This window comes from Neopsephotus bourkii, unplaced genomic scaffold, assembly GCF_033783945.1.
Source record: "Neopsephotus bourkii isolate Nb327-2 ecotype Australia unplaced genomic scaffold, CSIRO-AGI_Nbou_v1 NB_795, whole genome shotgun sequence".
In the NCBI taxonomy this organism is placed as follows: Eukaryota; Metazoa; Chordata; class Aves; order Psittaciformes; family Psittacidae; genus Neopsephotus; species Neopsephotus bourkii.
This window is the reverse complement of record NW_026901291.1, coordinates 2466540-2484278: the sequence shown is the minus strand read 5'-3', so window position 1 is coordinate 2484278 and position 17739 is coordinate 2466540. Positions and strand designations below refer to the sequence as shown.

The 17739-nt window shown below is 39.9% G+C and overlaps 1 protein-coding gene across 2 annotated transcripts in view; it reads right to left on the bottom strand.

Annotated features, from left to right (window-relative positions):
• The window catches only part of TMEM132D (transmembrane protein 132D), a 269350-nt gene that overhangs the window by 227142 nt on the left and 24469 nt on the right, over nucleotides 1-17739 (bottom strand). The window contains exon 1 of one of the 2 annotated variants that reach the window (XM_061355389.1): nucleotides 11747-12715. The exons of the other annotated variant lie outside the window; for it this stretch is intronic. Within the exon in view, the coding sequence (XP_061211373.1) occupies nucleotides 11747-11825 (79 nt within the window). The 5' untranslated portion in view covers nucleotides 11826-12715. Of the gene's footprint in view, nucleotides 1-11746; nucleotides 12716-17739 lie in introns of those variants that run through there. 2 annotated transcript variants of the gene reach the window in all.

The window sequence follows — 17739 nt, the reverse complement described above, 5'->3', positions numbered from 1 at the left end:
TCCTGTTACACCAAATAACATCCTGCAATGCTCTCTCTGCATTCTGGCGGGAATTTTTCTTCATCCCTTGATCTTAACTGTCTCCCAGCAACCTCCTAGGTAGAAGTTGTAGGCCATAAAGACAAGGTTTGACACAACTGATTAACTGAAAGATTATCTTATGACCTACTGCAACAGCTAAAATCACCCAAGGTCTGTGAATGATCCCCCTGCACCTAAAGACAGTTACTATCAAGACATCTCGTGAGGAATCTTCAGTTTTGAATTCACTGTTCCTGATTTAGGCTGCCAAAGCCCAAATTTGTTAGCACTGCAAATATGCTGCCAACTTCATCGTTTTGTCTGAAGCTGCTGAAAAGAGAACAGTTCAAAAGAATCTCTTCATGAACCATCTCTTTTATTACTACTGATGCAATTTGATTATTTGATGAGAACCTATAATGCATACGAAGACATTCTAAACATCAAGACTATAAATACCATAACAAAGGTCTGCTATGTATAGTATCCTCTACTTAAAAATATTTCTCTTTTATCAGGGTCTGATCCAAACCACATGCATAATTCTGATAGGAATAGATGAAAGGATGAAAGGAAGATACGACTGCATAGAAAGAAAAGAAACAAATAAATGCTTCAAGAGCAATTACTGTACCATTACCCTGACCTACTGCTACTCAGGTAAAGAGCCTAAATAAAAAGGCAGAAATGACACAGTTGATGCTGATACATGTATTTTAAACTACCGCAGCAGAAACAAGAGGGAACATTTACAGCAATACCCAAAGTTGTGATAAGATGGAGGGGGGAGAAAAGGCAACAGCAGCAGCTACCAACTGTGTAAGGATCACAGATCTTAGGTATCTCCCTTAGTTAGCATTTCATCCATTATACAAATGAAGCATTAGCAAAAGCAAAGAGAAAAGAGCACTGATATACCACTTGAAATAGCAGCCTGCTGGACAGTACTTAGGAAATACCATTTTAATTCTCAAGGGAATTCATAGGGCTATCTGATTTATACTTTTCTAACCAGTAAATTCAGTCTGAATTTCAGACCTTGAGAAGCTGGGTGGTTTCAAGCAACAGCAAGCCCGAAGAAATCCACAAAGATGCGAACATGAGAACATAAAGGGACCCTGCACTTGGATGCAGTATTGCTAAGATTGTCCACATCTTCAAACCAAACTGGCCAGAAAATGTAAGGGAACCTGCAAGCAGAAAAGATTCACATAATTTAAAAGCTTCACATGCACAGCTCTGCTGTTGACCATTTATTAAACAATGACGGAACTGTCTGCTTCTTCAGTGGCAAACAAGTATCTCGCCAACCTTCTCACAAATGGTACCACCGTGTTCATATCCCACAGCTTAAAAAAGCAAAACACCCTTATTGAACAAAAGGTTCCAAAGCTAATGATGGTTGTGAGTGGTTCTTTTATATGAAGGCTTTGCACATCAGAATATACTGAAAAGCTGCCTTAGACTTGTGGTCTATTCACTCAAAATGCCACAGTACCACTGAAGATCATTTTTGGGGGGAACTTCAGCAACTGCTATTCTTGAGTAAATGGGCAACTAGAAAAAGGTTCAAGTATCTTGTACTGGCTCCCTACAAGATCTACAAACCAGAACTAGCACTATATAGGGCACAGAGAAGACAAAAGACACTCATGCTTCAATGGAAGTCTTCATTTCAGCTGGAGGTAAAACTACACATAAATTACAAAACAAGAAGCTAAAGGATTGTGTCTGATTCTCTGTGCATTCTTCTCAAGTCAGCTCAGACGTTCGGCAGAAAGACTCCATTTACATTGTCTGCTTCAATTTTCATGTCCCAGCAATAAAGGAAACCACTAGCCAACAGTTTTTTTCACCAGTCCGTCTCATCACCACCACCACCACCCACTGTTTGCAACATGAAGGAGCTTAAAATAAACCCCAAAGACTTGAAGAGGGAGAGAGAGAATGAATTAAGTATTTCTATGATCTGTCTCATCTGTCAAAAACTACATTTTTTCACTGTAAGTGGTTTGTTGCATTATTAATACTGATATTCCAAGTCTTTTCTAATAGTTTAGTAACATGGATTATAACAAAAAATATAAAAACATCTTTATAACATCTTTCTTCTTGAAGTTTTTTCTGATAAACAGCCCTTTATCACGCTGCTGTTTGAGAAGGTTTGGATAGTTATTAATTGTAACATCATAGGATGGGATCAACTTATGCTCTTAGAACTTTTTAATCACACAGATGATTTTGTTATTTATTTTTTTCCCCTTACACTGCTCTTCTATTCTTACAGGCCTCCGAGTTGTTCGTGTTGTCCAGCAATCAGGACAATCACAATGCCATATTCCTGTTTCTAACTCAGCTACTAGTAATTAATTAATGTGGCAAAAACGTATATTCTCATCTGAGAAGAGGGACGGATGCTCTACAAACAGTAAGTAAAACAGGTCCTTTGCTCTGAGCAGGCAAGGCATTTTAAAAGGAAAAGGGAAAGCAGAAAACTGATTTTCCAAAGGTTACAGAAAGCCACTGGGTACCCTGACTCCTAAATCACCATTGTGAACTACTACGTTGCCCAGCTTTCATAAAGATAACTCCAACAAGGTAAAACAATTGCAATTCTCTAAAAGGATAATAATACCTGACTAAAAAAAAAAAAATGGGACAAGAAATCATGCTTTACAAGGTCATTTAAAAATATAAACTAGTAGTATTAGAAGACCATTCCAAGCCATCAGTCATTTTCCCATTTTAAAGCCTATCAAATATAGATGTTTCTGCCTCCACAAAACATCAAACAGTATGTAACCCTCAATCTTGGAGAAGTCAATGTTCATGGGTAGCTTTTCTGAAGAGATTTTGTTTATTTTTGAAGACACAGAGCATGCTGTCAGGTCCGTAGTATAGGCTGGCTCAGCAGAAACCCATTAAAACCACTTTACTGGGCAGACGGTGTCAAAGAGTCAGAAGTATGAAACAGAATCCTACTGTGCACAAGTGTTCAGTATGCAAGAAATCATCTTGTATCAGACAACTGCTGCAGGGGAAGACAGTCAACCACAAAGGTTAGAGCACAGCACAGCTGAAGTCATGATAGCCTTACAACTATTTGCCTAATAATACGGAAAAGGATACAGAATAAGAGAACCTTAACTGATAAACCCTGAGTAAACAAGGGAGGATCTATGGAAAGGATCATATCAAGCTTCAAAAAGCAATACATCGCTTTTATTGTCCATCACTAAGGGTATAACTACTCTTTGTCTGTAAGAGGGATATGAAAACTCAGAAAGACTAAACCAAGGTTTTAGAAGTGTCTACTATATTTTGGATTCTCATCTTTTCATATTCTGATTTACAGGACTGCTGAGCAGTTGGCATTTCAGCAAGATTTCTAAGAGTCAATACAAAGAATCTCATTAGAGACATCAGGAAGCAGCGGCCTTGCCTCTCCAGTCTTAGAAAATGACAAATTTCAATTAGTCACGTATCAGCTATGCACTAGCACACCAGCAGATTATGAGACACTCCTTTTGCATATGTTCCTTTTCCATTCCTTTTTACAGAAGCAGCCCCAGTTTTTCTAGTATTCTGACACCTAACAAATCCCCTGATTTATAAAGATCTTGTGATCTGAGTTAAATAGTTCCTAAACATAGTAGATGCAGTGAAAATTAGTGTAAATTGGACATATTAGTGAAGACTGAAAGTATTCATTTAATGCTGCTTACAGTGTAACAAAGCATTATAATAAACTTACAGAATGTGTATGCACCTATTTCCTCTGCTAGGCAGAAAAACTGCTCAATTTTGCCCCAAGTCCCATGCTGTTGACCACATAAAGATATCCTTCTCCAGCTCAAGAGCTACCTGACCAAACTGCTTCTATTTCTGAAACATGCTGAAGATGACAGGAGGGTAACTGCTGATCCATGGTGGTTTTACATGTTTATTACACTGGGAAGTTCTGCAAAGCTGAATAGTTCCTTTAACAATAGCTCAAAACACAATCCACTGAAACAACATTGGGACCCACCTTCATAGCAGGGAAACCTGACAATATACACTGTATTGCTAGCAGCAATGTAGGAAATCAAATGCAAGAATTTGCCATGCATAGACAAGAAAACTAACTACCCGATGTATATTACCAAATTAAAATTAACCAAGCAAGACTGATTACATTAAGACAGAGAAGCACAACTCTGAAGGATACAGATATTTCATCTTTGGCACTATTTTCTTGAAGACAAATGGAATTAGTCACCATGGCTCAGTAGAAAGTGGAGGATACAATTATGGGCTAATACAGAATCTTTGATATGTGAGTGGATTGAAAAGTAAGAGGTATTGTTTCATTTCTTATATTATGGATTGGATTAATATTCAGAGACACTATTAGCTACTTGGGCAGTTTTGGATTCCTCCTCTTGTACAATGAATTTACAGAATGTTCACTGAAGACATACAGTTTTAAAAATATAAATAAAAAGCAAGCAAGTGATGATGAAGACCAACAAAATTAAGGTCCTGAGATCATTTAGAATTAGATGAGACTAATCTCTCTGGCTTAAAAATCTGAGGATTTTTTTCAGCATGTAAGGCATGCAGCCTCACCTGTGTTAACATCTGGACACCTGCCTTATTCCTTAGCAAGAAGTCTGCAGACTGACTGCTCAACTGTCTGCCTACCTTGAAAGCAAAAGAGATCAAAAGGCATGCTGTAGAGCATCCTGGTTCAGCTAAAGAGGACACTTCTTCTGTTGCTTCTTAGTCTGGCCTTGTAAAGTCATATACATCAAGAATAAGAAGTGTGTCGACACCTTTCCACATTGCTGCTTGGTATACTCAGTATTACCACTGCTACTTTTTTCTCTTTAACTAGCTAACTCATGTATTTTGCGCTTTTTGCAGGACCTACGTTATTCAATGTCCTTCCTCGTGTTTTACAGTCTCCATGGTCAATTTTATATGCAGTTTTATTTTGCTTGCTGTAGCTGCAAAACTGCAAACTAACGAGGCCAAATGCATTTCACCAAGAGAAGAGGCGCTATTAAGAGATACCGTTAGAAGAAAAGCAAATGAGTATAAGATTGAATAAATTAAGGATGGAAAATGGCTACTAACCATTTCCATATCAAAATCCTGGAAAGCCTTATCCAAAGCATCTTATACACAGCATTATCACATTAAGTCTTTATTTACAAATAAAACCCCACATAACAAACCAAATCAACTTTAAAACCAACTCAACTTTAAAAACAGAGCTCAATGGGCCTTTGAGAAAGTGAAGTGACTACAGAAGGAGGGAACAAGCCTTCTGTTTTGTAAATCTGGGGTAGTGTGGCATCAGCACAGATAATACACTACCAACCATTTCTACGTGATCTGTACAAGAAACAAAAATGTGTGCATTTTGCTGAGCAGCTTTCAGAGAGACAAACATCTGCAACAGAGAAAACTCACTCCAAAAACCTTTCTGGAAACCTTAATTAAAAATACCCCAACAACTAACTCTGAGGGCGCAAGAACAAACAAACATCCTCTGTGAGTACAGCGGAAGCCTTTTAGGAAGTTAATTGACCATTAAGTGACTGGCAGACTACTCCTACCTTGCTTCACTGAACCACTACTCAATGTTGATTTAAGTGACCCTATGCTGCAGTGGATTAGAAACACACACCATCAGCAATTGTGTCTGAAGTACTGAGGCAATACCAAACAGCTCAGAGAAACACTTTAAATTACTACAGTTAGTCTTGCTACAGCAGTTTTTCCTCAATCCTTTTAAGGCCAAGAGCTATCTAACTTTTTGCAAGAAATCCAGACCATCTTACACATTGTCACAAGGCCTCTGTTTACAACCAAACACAAATTGGGATGCACTCTGAAAGAGGCCTTGTTACTTCTATTTCCTCCCTTGTTTTTTCCTCCTAGCTTGCACGCATAAGGTTTCTGGCACTGGTTTCACAACACGGCTCAGATGTTCTATGAATCACCACTAGTGTGTGGGCCACAGGCGGAAAAATACCACTCCAGAAAACTGTCTACGCTCTGAATTAAAGCCTACTGAAGGCAATGAAACTGTATGCAGTGACTGTAACAGGCTCTGGATCACACCCACTGGGGATCAATAGATGGATGCAATATCTTATATCATAGAGCCGGAAGTTAGATCATTCTCTAGGTCAAGTTTATTACTAAACTAGAAAAAACTAGGTCATACCACTAAACTAGAAAGTGGAAGCTTGCATAGATACTACATAGGCTGTACTACTTTGAAGGATGAAGACTTTCAATCCATTAGCTTTGTGGGGCCATCAGACTAACACCTTATGCTGGAATTAAGTCTATTCCATAAAAGATGAAATCAAGAACATGAAGAAGCCAATCCTCATTCTACAGTTAATTTTTCTCCCCATGGAGGAGGGTGAAGTACCCTAACATCTTCAAATATATACTTTAAATATATACTTCAAATGTGCTTGTAATAATTAGTGTTATCTAAATGTCTCTGAACTATCTAAAATCCACTTCGTTTTGAACTGCCATTAATAATGCAGCAGGCAATATTACAAAGACTGCTGAAAATGAAGTAGTTTAATGTAACACTTTATAAACCAAACCTCTGAACCAGAATCTCAGCTGCCTCTTCAGCTTCTCTTCAATCAATCCGTCTAGAGTCATGTTTATGCATCCTAGGACCTGTGATAGACTGCCACTAGACTTGGCATCCACAACAACCTCAGGAGGCTGATTTAGTGCAAATGCAGCATGAAAAATCAGATTATCTTTTGATTTTTCTCTTTTATTAAATAAAACTGATCTTCATTGAATAAAGCTGCTTTTATTAATATCGAAAACATTGGCTGGTGTCAGAGAGCCTGCCAGTCCAATGGAACTAATAAAAGAAAAGACAGAAGTAAAAAATGAGAACATTACAGGGAAATATTAGAAACAAAATCACATTAAGCCAGTATTGCAGCTGACAAATAAAACATGGGTCTAGCTGTAGATTTTTTGTTGCTTAGTCTGAATTTATTATTTTTACTGAAAGAAATAAAAATGGGGCTTCTCCCAGAAGTACACAGTGGCAAGAAACACAGTAAGAGCAAAAAAGTGCAAGTTAAATTCCCTTTCCCTTGGATAATGTCTCAAACAACACTAAGTTAAATGCAGCTGGGACAAAGTACAAAAACTTTGGGTTTATGGGAACATCCTGAACCTTAAGATAAAAAGATTTCCTTTACCCTTTGGGTTTTTAAGAAAACTTTCTGGGTTTCTGCACATGGGCAAAGCTTACAAGAAAAACGACTGATCAGACCTGTACTTTATGCTCATGTAATTTGTGGTCATCTGAAATCAGCATGCATTAAATGTTCTATATGTATCAATTGCACAGACAGAGCATCAGAGGTGCCTATGATGAGTCTGCCCACAAGCAATGTCAGAACTGTTACTTTCAGAAAAATAATGAGCCCCTCATCATCACAATCAAAATCTTTCAACATGAATTGAGACTCAGACATCAACTCCTGCCTAGTCACCACCAAGGAGGGGAAAAACAAGAGTATGTCTCTCAGATCCCATATACAGCATTATTTTCCATTACCAGTGTACTACCAGATTACATTCCGGATTAATGAACTTCAAAGTACGAAGTGCTGAAGCACAGATTTTTGCACTCTTCAGCTTTTCATTTTCCATGTTTCTACTTCTGTTAAACTCTGCACTTCAGTGTCAGCAGAAGATCTGCACATACAGATCTTCAGAAATGGCCCACAGCCTTCTGCAAGACAGAACATAACTAATAAGCTCAGCTGTGTAGTTCTATGTACACCACTACCCCCACTGAAGCCAGCAGATGCGCAAGTGAGATGAAAGTGAAGTAGCTTCCTATACAACTACAATTCACAGATACAATCCACTAAAATACTAAGAGAAATGCTATGTGGATAGAATGATACATTCGGATACTAAGCATGATCACAGCATCAGTAAAATTACACAGGGTAAGCCAAAGACAGAGTTTGTCCATAAGAAGACAAACAAAATCCATACTGTAACATTTAGTAGAAATCAAGAGGGTTCAAACAATACTGAAACATGGAAAATTCCAAAGGAAACAGAAGCAATTTAAATCCAAATATCTAGATATTTCTCTATTATAATGTAACCAAAACTAAGCAATTTGGGGTTTAGGTTTCTGGGAGATTTCCACACACATACAAGATAACAGAGGGCCAGCTAACTCCAACAGCTTGTAGATAACAAGGAGATTGGCATCACTGTGTATGTACTATCCACATCTCTAGGCTATGAGGAACACTCTTAGGGGTATACAAGAAAATCCTGCCTAATACAGTTGCCAAGTTTCCACTTTCAAAAAAACAGAGAGAAAGGAAATCAAAACAGCAGCTGTGTGGCCTGAGATCTCATTAGAAAGCAACTCGCAGGAAGATTGCAGCCCAGGATGACAGAGAAGAACAAGGAACGCTCAGCAGAATGCAGGCAGAAAAAAATCATTAAAATGTTCATTTGTTTAGTTACTGTTGAACTCAGACCTGAAATTTGAAATTTATTCAGGAGTTTTATCTGACAGCAAACATTCATAATGTAAAAGGCTCCTCAATCTTAAGTCTCACAATATACATCCTGAAATTGTTTAGCATCTTGCAGGAGATGCTCAGTTCATTACAGACTTAAGCCAAGCATGGAACCTGAATTTCAAGTAAAGTATTAAAGTTTTTATTCTGCTCCAATGAGCCTAGTGAGAGGTTTTCCCTTAAATGAAGGAATGAAATGTCCACTTTACTGTGCCTGCTGTATCAGTGTTTTCATTAATGTCAACTGGACTTCAGTTCTTTTTTAATTGAAGATTTCTGAAGATTTTCTTTTTTGTAGTTGATAACAAACAGCAAAATACCAAACTGACACAGGATAAGCACTGGCTCCCTAGAACTAACTGCAGAAAACTCCTAATTGAACTGTGCAATGCAACTGCCCCTATGACTACAGTTACACTCTCTTGTAAACTGTCCATTGTCTATATATATATGTACATATATGTACACACACACATATGTATAATTAGACTGACAATTTATTAAAATACATGGATTACATCAGTAACAAATTGTTCTGATTAGAACATGAAGCTCTATTGAAAACAAGGTTTCATTTTTCAGGCTGGAGCTGTTTTTTGCATTTACATGATACAAGCAAACCAAAACCACAATAGTAATCTCAAGTCTTCAATGTTATTACCTGAAAGATTTGGAAATACAGCAGTAAAAAGGTGTGTTGCCATGGTTCTGAGTAATCAGCAACAGACCTATGCACAATAGACAGCTGATTGCTGTTGCATGTTAGAAGATGTTTTTTACCTCTTTAAGAAAACTTTGTCATCATGTCATAAATGAGAGAGGTTTTCTATTAGCCACAAAAAGGCATCAAAGAAACATACTCTGTAGTAGTAATCAAGTCTGATTACTACTACATCTATCTTCTTATGGAAAGGAGGAGAAAATCAACCTTTTATGCTGTCAAATTTATACTGTAGATTTCCAGAACACTCTGGTCTTCCCAGAGTACGCAAAGGCATCATAGTACAGATGGAGTCTGCTACTGAATATGGAAACACATTATTCCATTAAAGACAGATACTAGACAGCAAAGAGTTACAGCAATCATGCATTTATATACTGGATACCTGAAGTGGAAAATAAATAGCACAGACAATATCAGTAATTCTAATGGGCTCTCATGTATCTGGTTTCATAGAATCACAGATGTGTTTAGGTTGGAAAAGACCTTTTAAGATCATAGTATCCACTGTTAATATTGCACTGCCAAGTCTACCACTAAACTACTTCCCCAAATACCACCTCTAGGTATCTTTTACATACCACCAGGGCTGGTGACTCCACCACTTCCCTGGACAGCTTGTTCCAATGCTTGACAACCCTTTTGGTGAAGAAATTTTTCCCAATAACCAAACTAAACCTCCCCTGGCATAACTTGTTCCAATACATATCAGATTTAATGAGACTTCATAACCACAATACACAGAAAAATCTCACTCATCAGTTTTTATAGGTTTTTTTTCCACACAAAAGACCCCCTTTCCAAGTCAAGTTTTCTGCCTATGTTTATCATTCAAAGGAGATGTAAATAACATTTAAGAATAAAGTCATGTGAGTGCTGTAATTGCTGAGCTGGCAATAAAACAAACACTGTACTCTGTAGGACTGAAATGCCACTTACACTCCAATCTTGGAATAGTGTTTGGCTGAGATTTCAGCTATGTTAATGTCATGTTAAGGTTGAAAACTGAAACACACCAAAAAACACAGGAGATGAAAAAGTTTACATTCTTACTGCATTGTCAGCCTACCTAAAGTACTGATATTCCTTATAATGAAATACATCATCTGCAGCCCAGCTGGGAAATCAAAAGCTACTGGTGTGCAAAGTGAATGAAGCAATCTTTTGAAAAGACATCTAGTCCCTGCTGCTAATGCATTTCCAATTGCAACTTTAAAACTGTACTTATGTAGGCGCTGCATTTAGGTAACATTTCAGCAGGCTTACAATTTTGTTGCTTGCTTTCTTAGCCTGTTCTAAGGAAAAATGGAGAAAGGAATGTTATACAGGGAACCACCACAGAAACACAAAGCTGTGTATTTTGCCTTCTGTCTGTAAGTTCCGTCCTGGGACTAGTAAAATAAGTAAGTAGTAAAAACAACTCACTTAAGAAAAAGGAAAGGTGCTGGTATCTGGAAGAGTAAAAAGATGTTAAACTCTTTTAAACAGTGATGCTTATATACAGAACTCTTTATAAGAATGTTTGCAAAATCATAGATGAAATACATATGCTATTACTCTCTTAAGATTAACCAAGAGTGAACTTTAATTTTATTTCCCTGCTAAAATGTAACTGTATAGCTGTTGATGAACAATCTCTGCTCAGTTAAAATGTGCATTTCTCCTAATTTATATTCCATAGGAATGCTCGCTCACAATCATCTAAATTAAGCATTGCAAAAATACATTCACCTTTTGGAGAGGCTACCACTGAAAACTAAGTTCAGAGGAGGTCTTGAATGCACACAAACACATGTGCATTGCCTATATGCTGTTTTTTTGATTCTTACTATCAACACACTCGAGGGCAACAAGGTGTCACTGCGTCATCTGAAGTCATGCTCTCAGGACATTCTAACTCTATTCAGCATGAATACCAGACACCTGGTTCAGGCTCTCATGAAAGTTGCTGAACATTTCAGTAAGCATGTATACCTCTAGCTCAGTAAAACCTTGCCAGCCAGTCTGAGATACAGAATTTTTTATTACAACATAACAGAGAGGCAGCTAACTCCAACAGCTTGCACCTCTCAAGATTTCACATTTGCAGATAACAAATCTTTTGCCATCCAAAACTGAATTACCAACAAACCTCATCAACAGCATCTACTACATGATCGAAAGTGCAACAGCCAGGTAACAAATACCTCAGTAAATGGGCAGACTTTTGTCACAGTCAACCAACAAAACCCCAGCCACTCGGGATTTCCCATTAAGGTATCTCTGCTCCAGACTAGCACAGGACTCTCCCCTTTCACTCATGAACTGTGGGTATTGACAGTCAAGGCACTGCAAAGAGAGGGGGCAGAGGCTGTGGATGCAAAATAAACAAGAAACAAGATGCAGTGAAGAGACTGAGACTTACCTTTGGAAAAAACTGCTGCCAGGCTCAAAAGGAGAGGTGACAACAGATACCCCATATTGCTAATCCCAGAAGTGCACATCCTAGGGTGTGTTATGACTCAGTTTTGCACACTTTGTAGTCAAAATAAAACTCGGTCAGCTGGAGAGGCTACATTATCAGAGCAGGTCATCCGGAGGGAGTAAAGGCATTTCCTTCGGGGAGAAGACTTACTTCTTTAGCTTTAACCCTCCCCTTTTCTCCTTTCTTTCTTCAAAACAGATGATGCTGTGAATGAAAACCCCTCTCCTCTCAGTAAATAAATAGGAAAACAGTTCAGGCTGAAATCTCGGTCCGGGGCTTCAGTAGCCTGAGGCAGGGAAGTAGCCCCCTACCCCACAACACCCCGAGCGGTGGGGGCAAGGTGCTGGGAAGGGGCCGCGGGGCTCCGGCTCCTAGGGCAAAGACGCTCCTGATGCTCGCGCCTCACGAAGCCAGCGCTCGCATCCCGCTGGAAAAGCACGGCGGCTCCCCGGGCGTCACCAAAGTTTTCCTTTGGGTGATGCTGATCAGCCCTGAAATCATCCAGACGCGGAGGCTGGGGTTTGTTGTTGCGCTCCCTCTCTCCCTCTTACAAGTTCTCGATTTCCTTACTGACTTGTCTGACTTTCCGCAAGAGCGGGAGGGGGCGAGCGCGGCTCTCCCCAGAAGGTCATTGCCACAGACGTGCCTACTGCTCCCGGGGCCGGCGGGTGCAGCGGCCGGCGGGTACCTCCCGCTCCAGCCGATGCTGCTCGGCTTGAGCCCGTAGCGGGGCGCCGGCCCCGGCCCGCCCGGCAGCCCGCCTCCTTCGGTCCCGGCCCATCCTACGCGTGCCGCGGTTGCTGTTTACACAGAGACTGAGATTTCAGCCGGGAGATGTCGCGGAAAGCACGAAAAGAGGAGGGAAACAAATAAATAAATAAGATGCCGAGCCAAGCCCCGCCTCGCACCAGGCAGCGCGGCAGCCCCAATCCCCGGGCAGCGGGGCGCGGAGCGGGGCGGAGCGGGGATGCCTGGCCCGGCCCCGGAGACGGTGCTGGGGGAAGACGAGAACCGCCGCTCCCGGGGGCTGGAGCCCGGTGGTGGGTCAGCCTCAGCAGGGGGCGGGGGCCACGGGGCACAGAGCGGCGGCGGCGGCGGCTGCGGGTCGACGCGGCTGCTCCATGCGGGGGTGTTAACGGCGCTGCAGAGGCTCCCGGAGCGCAGCGGCTGAAGTGGCACGGGGAGAGGCGCTGCCGGCAGCGCACCGGGGCCAGCACAAGCCTAGCTGCCCCGTGCACCCGAAGAGCTGGCATCGCTGCGGCTGGCGGCAGCAGCAGAGCCCGCCGCCGGGCATGTGTGATCTCCTGCAAGTGGTTTGGCGAAGGTTCCTTCCCGCATCCAGATGCATCATGTACTGAGCATCCCTAAGGCACTCTTTTGAGCGAGCCGAACTATGCCTGTACGGCCGGCATTAAGGAACAACGCGAGGACTGTGTAGCACAATACTGCATCTGTATTATACGAACAGGGGGAACACCTATATTTGGTCTAAACAGCAGTGCTGGGGAAAAAGAACTGACTTCAGGTTTTCGATTATGGAAGGTATCAATGCAAGAACCATTCAACCCTTTGGCCAAGCCTAATAGAGATTGGTGTTATCCCTGGCAGACAGAATGGCAGCAGAATGCAATTTACCACAGCCCAAACTTAAAAAAGTAGCTACAAGAACTTAATATCAGTATGTTCCTTCACAGATAACATGTTTGGGAGCAATAAAAACACTAATTTAATCTTAACATCCACAATGCTGAAACTGTAAAACAAGTCTATCAAAATAAACTTTGAAAATATACACTTCTGTTTGCCAACACCAAGAAGTACGTCTTAACTATGCAATGAGAAACGGCTGTGGTTTGCATGATGCTATGAATTCATTTTAGAAAATCACATCAGTTCTAACAATCCCAGAGAGGTTCCCCAGACCTGAAATGAAGCATGCAACTGACATTGTATCTGAAACAGAAGTGTATCATCTCGGAGCATCCACTGGCTGAAAGAAGATAAATAATTGTTATTGACATGATATATAGCATGTTGTGGCCAAAACCTTTGTTGTCCAACGTAGGAGAAATATTATAAAATAATACTCTCTATCCAAGATAAATCAGTCATCTGGAAAAGGAAGTCAATGCCCAGCTCCATTCAGCAGCAGGATGAAACATGCCAGCATAATACACTAGCTAGTCTGTGTTCTGACGGACACAGAGAAGCTTCCTATAGTCTACGGAAAGTATGAAAAAGTGCAAAAAAAGAAAAGCTTTCTCTCCAGATACAGGTGTAAGTGGGGCTGCTACCAACTTTCCAACTTAAAAAAAAAATCCCATACTAAAAAGAGAAAATCAAAACACAGTAAACAACCAAACCACCAAGATTCTCTTCTCTGCACTTCTACAGTTTCTGACTCTGTGGACAGTACCTGGCTTTTACTTTGTTATTTGCGCAGCATATGATGATGTTTCATACACACAGTCCTACTGCCTTCCAGGCATTCAGGGGTCACCTCCTCTTCCACTATCCTGTTATCCCAACAAAACAGGTTTCAGTCTCAAGCCTTCTCAAAGTCAACCGACTCGGGAATAAACCATTGCCTTCAGTCCCTTTGGAAATAAGTGTAGTCATTTCTTGCATGTGGGAGTAAGTGCACAAACCGTCTGGCAGGGTTTAAACCACGACACCTGCACAGAAATCACATCCCCTTTGTTTTGGTGGGTGTTGTAGTGAAGTGACAGCTGAAGGTTAGGCCACTTGCCAAATCCCACTCTGCAACAGCGGGTGTCCCAATGCAAGTTTCTTCTTACGAGTGCAGGTGATGACACTTGCACTGTACAGTCTCTGGCTGGGATAACACCTTTGTGATGAAAACACCTCCCATAGAAAATACCATCAATTCATACTACTCCGTAACGAGAGAACATCTTCCTGTTTTATTAGCAATATGATATTTTGGCAAGTATGTCTAATCTTTTCTGGGTAATTAACACAACTAATTGTGAACGAAGAACTGGCTTTAGGAAAACAAAAGAAAGAATGAAAAGACCTTCGTCCCCACAACTTGTGGCTACCTGTAAAGGTGGCAAAACCATTAATCCACATCCAAGAAGTTAATGAGAAAAATCCATCACTACCGTGAGAGTTCTTGCTTCATTTCCAATGTGATTTATCAACTGATATATGTAGTCTGCTTTATGTAATTAAAATAGCTAATTGTTCTAATCAGTTTATCAATTCACATTTTTGGTTTTTTTTTGAGACAGTAATGTTGCCTCATTGACAATCTAGAAGTGCAACTCTGGGAGAAGCCCTGTTAACACTGCAACAAACAGCAGACTGTCGAAAAGACTGTAAGCAGGTGGATTACACATTTTTCACTGAAACTATTTTTCACTCTCAATTAAACACTGAGAGAAGAATCCTGGTGCTACTGAAGTCAGTGCATACTTTACCACTGATTTTTAGAAAGGCAGATTTTTACTCCTGTTTCGAAGATTACACAGAGGGCATTGAAATTATTATCTGGGTTTGCTACTGCACAACATCCAAAGTAAGGAACAATTCCAACTGTAAATTCAGAAGACAAAAAGGAAACTCCCAAGCAATCTGGCCTCCCTGCAACTTCAAATGATTTAATGCATTGCCTTCAAACCATTTAGTAGCCATGAAGTTGTGACCATTATTCGTAAGGCAAAGCATGACCTGTTCCACTCTTATTTTATGTTTGCGTCACTCATTTCTTCATCACACATACCTGCAGGCTTTTCTCTTTGTTCAGGTACTGCAAAATCTTTAGTGATAGGACTTCTTTGCCACATGTGTACACTACATCCCGGGCAGCAGTGGCACAGTCACCAGCTGAAGTCCTTTCGTGATGCTCCCACAAAAATAATATGAAAATCGGAACAAGATAATGGGAGATGCCACAAAGACCAAACCGAGTCACACTCTTAAATTTCACCTTAATTTCTGGATCTTACTCTCTTTTGACATTCACCAACACTTTGATTTTTGTTTCAGTGACAGCAGAATGACACATTAAACTTTGTAAATTTGTTTAAAACTAATTCACATCTGTTCACTCATACCAGATAGGAAAATAAAAAATAAAAGCACCGGATTTCTTATAATGCTTCTGTTGTATGAGAAAAGCAGATTTAGTTCAAAATCTTTACTAGGCTGAAATAATAAAACCTATTTGACAGCTTGCAGTTCTGCTGTCAGTGTAAATACCTCTTAGAGCACCTATCTCTTTAATGATCAAATGCTAACCTTAGTAGTGAATAGTATTTCTATCAGGCTACTTTATGCTGCAGGGCTTGCTGTCAGTTCACAATAGCTGAAGAAGTAGATGATGTCAGTCAGAGTTTTCACTCTCCTTTACTTGTTTCCAATGAAGACGCGGAAATAGCTTAGTTACAAATGAGTTCTAAAAATGACAAAGAACCTTATCGCACTACAGTTAGGCTGTTACCAGCCAGAGCAACAGCACTCTAATAGACAAAAAGTGTATCTAAAAAGGCTTTTTTATTTGAATTCATGAGCTAATATTTTAACCTGCTTCATCTGATGGCAGAATTTTAAAAGCTGCTTTGGCTGCAAGTTACATCCTCATAATACAATAAAGTGCAGTGATTTATAAGGACCAAGTCTTGTAAGATACAGAGGCCAGCTTGAATGAGAGCTCAGTAAATAAACCAAACAGTATGTGCATATCAGGAAAAAGAAAAAAAAAAAATCACTATAGGAAGAAATACGTATCTCATGACAAAATTAAAAGACACAAACAAAATTGCTTCTTCCTGGTTGGATTGAACTTAAGCCTCCACAACAGTGAAATGTGATGTATTAGTACCAGTACTTGCCAAGTTACAACAGGGGAAGTGATCTAAATGGCTGGAATGTTAACATGCAAGTGTCCAATCTGAAATCTGGTACCATTCCCAGTGGCTTGTAGGAGCAGATAACACCAAGTAACAGCACAGAGAATGTTGCCATGACTGTTCTAAAATGTAACTAAAGAGAAGTTGATGTGATGCTTTAGAAGTAAAGAGGGTAAAGCCATTTAAAATTACTATGGGAACAATGCAAACATTTGCCTGCATCCACTGCCAGTTTTTTTTCCTTTTTATTAATAATATCTTTGTTTATATCAAATGAAAACGAACAGAGGAATAGGACAGATTAGCATGCCGTGCTGTCTTCCACAGTGGCTAAACCACATGCATAGGGAAGAACATAAAAGTAAGGCCAGAATACACAATAATTCCCTTGAACACTCTCTCAGCCTTCAACACCTGAACCAGCGGTGGTATCGCTGTTCTTAGAAACCCTCAACAACTTTCACTTTTACAGGTCTCCTCATGGACCTGTGTTAACTTTGGGCATCACCATCTTGGTTCACAAGGAAAGGATCTCCACAGCCTGACTACCCCTCACATTCAGAACCCTCACTACCTACTCCGCACCCAAGAACTTCTGACCTTTACTATATGCTCATGTTTTGTTTTGAGAAAGAACAGGACTCAGCTGTCATCCCTGAAAAACCTACAGCATTTTCAATATGAACCAGAAATAAAACCTTTGATTTATAAAAGTGTCTCTACTGTTACACAGATTGAAAAAGAAAAACTTCACAGTGTATATAAAAAACTTATTTTCCGTCTTTTCTGATAAATTCCATCCCAAGACTTTTTTCATATTTAATAATCCACTACAGATAGTGATTTTTTTTATCTACAGAGGGTTTCTAATTCTCATTCAGACCTTCAATTTAATATAACCCCCCTGAAAATATAGTAATTTTACTAAACAGGATTAAAATGCAACTTTTATGCTTCATCAACTGACATTTTTAGTCTATGGCTCATTAAATACACTAATTATATTTTTGTAACACCATACTGTGAGTAGGGGCTAGATCTTCAATGATTAGAAATATT